The sequence below is a fragment of the Neltuma alba genome, unplaced genomic scaffold (assembly GCF_004799145.2).
Source record: "Neltuma alba isolate B1F8T4 unplaced genomic scaffold, ASM479914v2 tig00006710_pilon, whole genome shotgun sequence".
NCBI classification, from domain to species: Eukaryota; Viridiplantae; Streptophyta; class Magnoliopsida; order Fabales; family Fabaceae; genus Neltuma; species Neltuma alba.
Window position 1 is genome coordinate 1 of NW_021634554.1, and position 9,583 is coordinate 9,583.

A 9,583-nucleotide genomic window follows, 5' to 3' on the forward strand; every position below is an offset into this window, starting at 1 on the left:
ATGAAAATTTTGTGTCGGGCATCTCAAGTGAAGTGGTGCCACCGAAAGAGTCGAGGATGTCTCTGCCATTGGGTAGCTCTTAAGTTCTGGGATGTTGTTATTGTAACGAGTACCAATGCAAAACTAGCTTGCTTTTTCCCTCGTCCTGAATAACTTCATACACTTATGGATTTACTAATGGCTTGTGGTTTTCTTCCTCAATTTCAAGGCCAAACCACCCTGAGGTTGTGCCCTTTGCCATTGAAGCAATAATGACAATGGTCTTGAACGAGAGTGAAGAAATTTCTGCTGATCTTCTACGAACAATATTAGATGGCCTGAGAAAGGAAAATGAGGTAACTTCCTTTGCATTATGTCAATTTCTTCTCATCTCCTTTTGTTAAACTTTGTTGATTTCCTTTATTAATTTCCCAGGCAATTTCACCTATCTCTTGGTCATTGGCGGAGAAAGTTATCACCAATTGTGCTGCTAAGCTTCAGCCCTATGTTATGAGAGCGGTGCAGTCCACTGGCAGACCTCTGGATGCTTTTGGTGAAATAGTAGTTTCAATTTGCCAGAGAGGATCTGAAACACTTCAATGCAATCACTCAAATGGTTCTGGAGATCCATTGGTGTGTTCTACTTGTCTTATGCAACACCCTATCCAACCAACTGGCATAACTACTTTTTTATTTTCTTGCTTGATCTTACCTTTGCTGCATGACATGAGAAACCATGTAACAAATTTAATTCTTATGCTTTCTCTAGAACCTTCACCATCACTGTTGATTTCGTTAGTTATTTACAATTCCCTTTTGATCAAATTAGATTTAGGGACAGATCTTTGTTTCATGAATATGGTGAAAGCTAAGGTACTGCACACAACCAACTGGATAAATGTCTGTGACATAGGTCAACAATAATGTGCAGTCGGCCTTTTGTTACTTATATTTGGTCTGGATAATCCTGTTAAAATGTTATGTACTTGTTGGAAGGATTGACTCTCCAGAAATCAACTTTGGATGAGGGGAAAGAATTGCTACAATAGATTGAGTGAGAAATCCATGTATTGATCTTATCTTGTTGGAGTATAAACCCTAATGCCTTGTTGTTCCGTCATCTTCATATTTTTAATAAATGCTCTGTAATAATAGGACCTTACATAGTTTCACAATCCATACTCCCCATAAGCTTTGTGTTTCCTAACAAACAGCTATTTAAGATGGTTTGAGGCTTTGAGCTACATGTAAGTTAGGATTGGTTGTGGTGCAATGCTTCCAGGTTCAGGCAGGTGAAAACGAGCTTTCCGTGTGCAAAAGTGCAGATGAGCAATACTGTGATGTAATTATCTTTTCCATCTCTCTACAAGTTATTGTATTTTATTTACATTATACCACAATTGCAAACTTAGCATAATGAAACAATCAAGCCATATTTGTTGGAGATCATGATCCTATCCTGCTTAAGTCTTATTGTTATTATTCTTTGCATTTTTCCTTTCTGACTTATGTCCCTTTGTTTCCTTTGTATTCTGGTTGTTATTAGTTGTTGACAGTTTGTTTTGAATTTTGAATTAACTAAGTTAGTAGGATTGATTGGGAGTCTTGTTCCCTACTTCTCTTTATGTGCATGCCTTCTCTTATCACAATGACAATAAGCATTCAGAGTATTATTCCGCTGATTTTCTAGAATATTAAAGCATCTTTATTCTTTGGGCAATTAAGGACCAAGAACCAGATATGACTTGTGCAAGACGTGTTGCTCAAACCATGGATGATTCCAAGCTGAACAAAAGAATCCCAGTTCTACTGTGGACAGTGAAACCATCAAAAGGAAAAGTGCAAAGAGACAACCTTATTCTGATCTTACTAAGAATGAGAAAAGAAAGAATACAAAAACCAATTTAGAAAATGGAAATTCAAGGTCAGTTGAAAAATCAAGTTCAGAAGCTGAGCTTGATGTCATGCCAAAGAAAAGAGGTCATAGACCCAATTCTTTAATGAATCCTGAAGAAGGCTATGATCACTCTCAGATTTGTATGAACAGCAAATCTGCAAAAGCAGTTAAGCTTCAAAAGGCTAGCAACGGTGGCTGTTTTTTCCAACTGAAAATGTGGGTGAAGTTTCCCAACCTAAAACAGGGAAAACCATAAAACACAAAAAGGCTTGTGATAGGGGTGCTGGTCTTCCACCTTCTAAAAGCTCTGCATCCCAAGAGGATAAGTTGCTTTTAGAACCTAAAAGTACTGGTGAACTTTCTCTACGTAAAACCAATAAGAAATCCACAAAAACATCAAGGCAGAAAGGCTTGTGATAGTGATATTGAGCTTTCACCTCCCGCAAATCATGATTTGCTAAAGGACCCTGTTCTGAAGAAATCTGAAAATAAGGGCTGTAAAGCTCTAGTATCCCAGCGTGAAACTGACAAGAACATTGATGCTGCTCAACCTTCAACAGATCAGAGAACTCCTGACAAAAGCCATCGCAAAAGGGGTCGGCCAAGGAAAAATAGTATCACCAATAATCAAGGTGCTGACCCTAGGTCTGTATCAATGACCAAGGAAGACCATTTGATTGCACAGAATGAGGATGTTTCTTTGGAACCTGCTAGTCTGAGGTCGGAAAGGGATCTTGAAGTAATGAAAGAGGCTGAAATGAAAAATCAGGCACCTCTGAGGAAAATCAAAGTTGCTTCCAAGACTGATGAGAATACTGCCGTGAATACTGAATCGGTAGTTGATGACATAATTGGTAAGCCTGGTGAAGATGAGAAAGCCACGCCAGTGATGAATATAGAAACAACAAATACAGAGGAGGATCAGGCCTTAACACAAACGAGTGTTAAGAGAAGGAGGAAGCTTGATGCTCCACCCAATAAAGATGTCAATGGCTCTTGTACTATTAAGGTAGGGCCAACTGACCTGGTACTATCTGCTTGAACAGAACATGTATATAAGTACTAGTAAAATCTCACTTTGTTTGTCTTCTTGGAACAAATATTGTGACCAATTTTAGCAGCAGCTAACTGAGTCTTTGGGTAAGAAACTGACCGGAGCTGAAGAAACCCCTCAAACAAAACGAAGGAGGAAGAGAACCACTGTTAGTGTTGAGGTATGTGTTACTTAGGCTGTGTTTGAGATCACATTTCTGATGTGACTACCCTTCTGGGAAATCACGTTTGAAACCTGACTTCAGAACATACACATAAAAGGTTTATTCAGATGTATTGAAATTTCAATCTTTTCTATCTAAAACTTTTGAGATGCCGCTTTACCTCAAGCATTTTTGTGACACTTCCCAGTATTTTTTAAAAGGTGACGCTCAAAAATAATGATTGTGTTAATTATATTGAACCTATGAGTTGATATATCTTGTAAAGATTAATGAAGGAATATAGACGTTTCCTTCACATTATTGCTTGATAGTTGAAGGAAAAAAATGTTTGTTTCATTCTTTTCAATCGTGCATGCATCTTAATCATTGCCTAGTGTCAAAATTTACGGCTTTAGGGACTACTATTTTGTTTGAATGATAACGCCAAAATTAACAAGACTTGACATGGAAGCTTTATTTTGAAAATTATAACAAAAACTCTTTTGCATCAGAAGCATTTTCATGGTGTTCATCCGGTGGAACCTGACCCCTCTCAAGTTGCTTATTTCTCAATTTATGCATCTTTTTTGGCCAAATTTCTTAATGTTTGTTTTCTGTTACTTTTTCTTCAGGCTTCTGAAATCCATGACTGCAATGAACCTTCAGTTGGTAGCAGGATCAAGGTCTGGTGGCCAATGGATAAAAGGTACGTGTTTCCGTATCACTATTGCACAATCCATTTCTATCACTGCATTTATCTGCTGCCAATGCTTTCACTTGATATGCTTTAATGCTTGACAGGTTTCATTACTTGAAACGTGAGAAAAAAAAATAATTTGTCAAATGATGTAGAAAAAAATATCTTTCTTTTCATTGTAGAAATGTTCCCTTATAGTGAGCCCAAAAAAAAACAACTAAAATGGCAAATAAAAGAAATTTTGTGAAAGGAAAAACAGAAGTGAAGATTATATTATTAATTATTCTTGAAGGAAAAGACATAAAATTACTGAAAAACTTTTAATATATCTATTACTTCGTAAATATAATTTTATGATCAACAAAAGGAATAAAATATTGAAGGAAAGAGATAAAAAATTGTAAGGGGGGCAAAGTTAAAAATTTTGGGGGGCAAAGTTAAAGCTTTCTTTAATGACAATGTTATTTGCATACATAATACATATAAATTTTTTCTTCCTCTTTGTGTGAGGTGGGGTAATTAATCCCACATACATATGTTCGTCCCCTGGTCTTCTTACATGTGGACCTGACATGTCGATAGCTTTAAGTATTGGTTTATGAATATACTTTCTTTGCCTCCGTCAATCAATTGTTGATCGATGCTTTTCAAGGACCAGCTGGATTATCCTATATATATATATATATATATATATATATTGACCTACCATTTTTTTCCAGGTTTTATGAAGGTGTTGTTGATTTTTATGACCCTGCCAAAGGAAAGCACAAGGTGAGATGGATTTCACTGATCCTATTTTATTTGTTTAGACCCTTATGCTTATTTAAACATTCATCAATATTGTGAATTTCTGACAAGGCTGTGTCAAACGATCCTTCATTTTCAATTTGTACTTATCATGCGAGGAGGTGATCATTCATTTCCTACTTTGCTCGGATTTTTACCATGATTCTACGGGCTGTCAACCTAAAATTTCCTTGTGCTGGATTCTCAAATACACGGACTTATCTTTTTCAAGTTAGATGTATGAAGTTGTTGGAATTTATATATTTAATGAGAGGTATGAAGAATTTAAGAAAACTCTTGTAGTTGTAGATTAAGATACTAGTTCATTGTAACCTACACAGGGCATAAAGAGTGTGTCTTTTTGTCTGATCATAGTAGGAACATAAAGGAACTTCTGCTCTCCCTATCTTGTCAACAATATATAACTTGCCCCAGTTGTATACTTTACTACTTTGGCAGTGACTTACAAAGTGTGAAATAATTTAGGAAACTGTTTTTTTTCTTTCTTTTTTTTGCCCTTTTATGTTTCTAATTCCTTTTCAATAGATTTTATATGCTGATGGTGACGTGGAAGTTTTAAACCTCAAAAAGCAACGGTGGGAGCTAATTACAGACCATGCTTCACCAGATGCAGTGAGTTAAATGTGGATGCTTATTACATTTTCGTTCTGTAAACTGTGTCATAGATATAGCTTATACTTCCTGATCTTCTGCTTGCCAGGATCGAGAAATTGGCCTTCAACAGATTGAGACGGTGACATCAGATACGTAAGTAATACCCATCCGATCTGAGAAACATTAACGCAGAATATTACTGATAGTACTGCTTTCACCTCAAGCTATCCAGTCAAACCCTCAATTACTGCTGATATGAGAGCATCATCCTGTCCATGCAAAGACTGTCTTTGGCCATTATCAGTTCCAGGATCTATGTAATTGCTTCGAAGTTAAAGTACTTGACGATGGGCATGAGTTTTTCTTAAGAGTAACTGGTCGTTAAAAATTTGTTGACCCCATTGTCATTATAGGTGTGCTAGTCTTCTGTCCGATATAGGGCCTCCTTGCTGCTTATGTTTTGCTTTAGCCAGATGCTGTATATGTGGTCTGAGGTCTCAAATCTAGGGGTACAACCAGATTTCAATGCTCACAAATTTTCAATCGATCTTTCCTTGAAAGAGAATAGGAATATTTGTTTTAGGCACCTTGAACATAGTGTTGGAGTTCTTATCAGTCGCTGGACATAAATGTAGTCACTACGTTGATGGCATTAATTAATTATGCATCCTTTATTTGTTTTTGGTTTGAATCTGCTTCTTATGGCTTTCAAGTTTTAAATGTTCTATTGACTTTATTGTTCATGATGTGTAGAGAAGATAAAGGAAAAGGAAATTCAGCACCGGAGTCCGCCAAGGGAGCAAAAGCCAGTTGTTGCAGGACAAGGTTAGTGTGCATGATAGATGGTCTAACTGTGTTTTCTGAGTCCCTATTGAAACCTTCTAATGAATCTATAGGGGAAGAGCATCTGCTAGAATCTCCAAATCGGAATCTGTGAAACCTGCTAGAAAATCCAAGGATGATTCTGTGGTTGATGAACCCGCTGTGGCTCATGAATCTGCTGTAACTAAGAATGAGCAAGACTCAGCTGGGAAGTCAAAAAACAGAAGATTGAAGATTCTTTCTGATCAGAAGATGACCAAACCTAAAGATAGTTCTGCGCTTGATGAGCCCACTGTAGCTGGTGAAACTGCAGTTGATCCACCTAGAACTGAGAATGAGCAAGACTCAGCTGGGAAGTCAAAAGCCAAAAGGTTGACGGTAGCTTCTGATAAGAAAAAGATCAAACATAGAGATGGTTCTCCACTTGATGTACCCATTGAAGCTGATGAATCTGCAGTTGATCCTCCTCAAACTAAAAATGAACAAGAATCAGCTGGGAAGCGTAAAACCAAGAGATCAAAGATTCTTTCTGGCAGGAGAAAGATTGAACCGAAGGATAATTCTGCACCTGATGAACCCATTGAAGCTGATGACTCTGCTGTTGATCCTCCTCAAACGGAAAATGAGCAAGAATCAACTGGGAAGTCTAAATCCAAGAGGTCTAAGATTCTTTCTGATAAAAGAAAGATTGAACCTAAGGATAATTCTGCACTTGATGAACCCATTGAAGCTGACCGCTCTGCAGTTGATCCACCTAGAACAAAGAATGAGCAAGACTCAACTAGGAGTTCTAAAACCAAAAGATCAAATATTCTCTCTGATAAGAAAATGATTGAACCTAAGGATAATTCTGCTCTTGATGAAACCATTGAAATTGATGACTCTGCAGTTGACCTACCTAGAACTAAGAATGAGCAAGAGTCAACTGGGAAGTCTATAACTAAGAGATCAAAGATTCTTTCTGATGAGAGAAAGATTGGACCTAAGGATAATTCTGCTCTTGATGAACCCATTGAAGCTGGTGAATCTGCAGTTGATCCATCTAGAACTAAGAATGGGCAAGAGTCAGCTGTGAAGTCTAGAACCAAAAGATTGAGGATTCTCTCTGATGAGGAAAAGATTGAACCTAGGGATAATTCTGCACTTGATGAACCCATTGAACCTGATGACTTTGCAGTTGGTCCACCTAGAACTAAGAACGAGCAAGACTCAACAAGGAACCCTAAAACCAAAAGATCGAAGATTCTCTCTGATAAGGAAAAGAGCGAACCTAAGGATAATTCTGCACTTGATGAACTCGTTGAAGTTGGTGACTCTGCAGTTGATCCACCAAGAACTAAGAATGAGCAAGACTCAACTGGGAAGTCTAAAACTCAAAGATCGAAAATTCTCTCTGATAGGAAAATGACCAAACCTAGGGATAATTCTGCACTTGATGACCCTATTGAAGCTGATGACTCTGCAGTTGATCCACCTAGAACTAAGAATGAGCAAGACTCAGCTGGGAAGTTTAAAACCAGAAGATCAAAGATTCTTCCTGCAAAGAAACAGATCGAACCCAAAGATAATCCTGTGCTTGATGAACCCATTGTGGCAGATGAATCAACAGTTGATCCTCCTCAAACTAGTAATGACCAAGAATCAGCTGGGAAGTCTAAAACTAGAAGATCAAAGACTCTTTCTGATAAGAAAAAGATTGAACCTATAGATAATTCTGCACTACATGAACCCATTGTGGCTGATGAATCAGCAGTTGATCCTCCTCAGACTAATAATGACCAAGAATTAGCTGGGAAGTCTAAAACCAGAAGATTGAAGATTCTTTCTGATAAGAAAAAGATTGAATCTAAAGATAATTCTGCATTTGATGAACCCATTGTGGTTAATGAATCAGCAGTTGACCCGCCTAGAACTAATGATGAACAAGACTCAGCTGGGAAGTCAAAAACCAAAAGGGTGACTGTAGTTTCTGATAAGAAAAAGATCAGACCTAGGGATGATTCTGCACTTGATGAACCCATTGAAGTTGATGAAGCTGCGGTTGATCCTCCTCAAACTAATAATGAACAAGAATCAGTTGGGAGGCCTAAAACCAGGAGACTGAAGATTGTTTCTGGTATGAAGAAGATCGAACCAGACACTGAAAACGTGCAGAAGGCAAAATTGCGAAAGGCTTGAATCTTGTAGTGGGAAATGCATCAAGAATATGAGCAAAGGTGCCAACAAAGGTTACCGTTCTTTAAGTTTCATGCAATGAGGTTGTGCAGAGAGCTTCTAATTTTGGCTTTGTTAGTGTTAGAATTTATCTCGTCTTGTTTCATATTTTCTTTCTCCGTTATGACAGTTATATGTACTTAGGATTTGCCAGGCTAGGTTCCCTTCCTGAGCAAACAGAAGGGCTCTTCTTTCATATTTAATCTCAAAACTAAACATATGTTAATGAAGTGTGCAAGCAGTTTACTGCAATGGAGAAGGGCATCTTCAATACACTCAAGTGGAGGGGGGGGGGGGAAACTATAACAGTGGCCATTAGTTAGGATGAGCCTTTTTTTTCATTTAATACAACTAGTGGAAGGGGAAAACTACAATAAGGGAGGGAATCTTATTAGCGCTGTTGCTGAGGCAACTAGCTGTTAACTATGACACGCAGTTTAGTGCTTGAGAAGAATCGAATTGGACAAGTAAAATGGAATGCAATGAAAAGAAACAGAGTGAGTGGAAAGAGAAAATTTCATTGATAAAAAAATGTTGTTATTTTAACTACATGAATGTTCATAGATATGAGAAAGAATTCTTTTCAAGAGAGTTGACTCAATTAAAATAGTAATTTTTGTAAAGGAATGGCAGTTAGGTACTCACTGTAAAATTGTTTAATTGGGAGGCTTCTTTCGTTCCCTTGTCTGAAGGGGTGACTTAACAATGACAAAATGTTACAGATAAGATGTTATTTTGATTTAGTAAGTGGCCCAATAATAACAAGCAATCTGTATTTGAATTGAAGATTAAAGTATCACATTTAAGCTTGTGAATCAAATGGATCACTACCATCTAAATGTCAACAAGAGTTAGATAACCTCAAGCATCACCTAATTTATTAGACAGCAGTTGGATAGACTTTATCTTCTCTCTCACACAGACACACAGACACAGACAGAGAGTGTCGAGGCAGTGCAAAACAATAGTTAGGTGAATTGGCCTGCATTTTGATTGATGAATGAGGTTCGGACACCTTCAAATCTCTGTTGTCATGGCTAGGTAATGTGAGACAACACAAGAAGCAGACTGACAACAACCTGATCATCAAAGACGTGGCCAATGTTTGTATGCAAAATCATCAGCCTTTCAGGAAAAAGCGAAATGAGCTTTGAAGTTAGAGTGATATTGAAAAAGTAATTTTTTTTTTTTGGGAATAGAAAGTGAAACCAACAAAAAATCTCGAAGCAGCAATAAATAAAAAAAATCTAATTTCCTCTGCCGACCTTCCCCCCTGAGTCGAAAGGTGGTTGATTTAGAATATAAAAATTATTTCCCAACAAATAGGAGTGTTTTGCTACGTACTGAAAACAAAAAACTTTAAAATGTTAAATACAT

The 9,583-nt window shown here is 37.3% G+C and overlaps 1 protein-coding gene across 1 annotated transcript; it reads left to right on the plus strand.

Annotated features, from left to right (window-relative positions):
• Positions 1–208: 208 nt before the first annotated feature.
• On the plus strand, positions 209–8,271 carry LOC114750964 (uncharacterized; the record flags this gene model as incomplete). Its single annotated transcript, XM_028939607.1, has 12 exons — positions 209–335; positions 415–612; positions 1,262–1,321; positions 1,705–1,790; positions 2,258–2,885; positions 2,995–3,090; positions 3,705–3,778; positions 4,489–4,540; positions 5,102–5,188; positions 5,277–5,323; positions 5,924–5,995; positions 6,067–8,271. Coding segments are annotated over 12 exons (3,631 nt in total), but the record flags the coding sequence as incomplete, so codon positions are not given.
• Between the last annotated feature and the right edge of the window lie 1,312 nt (positions 8,272–9,583).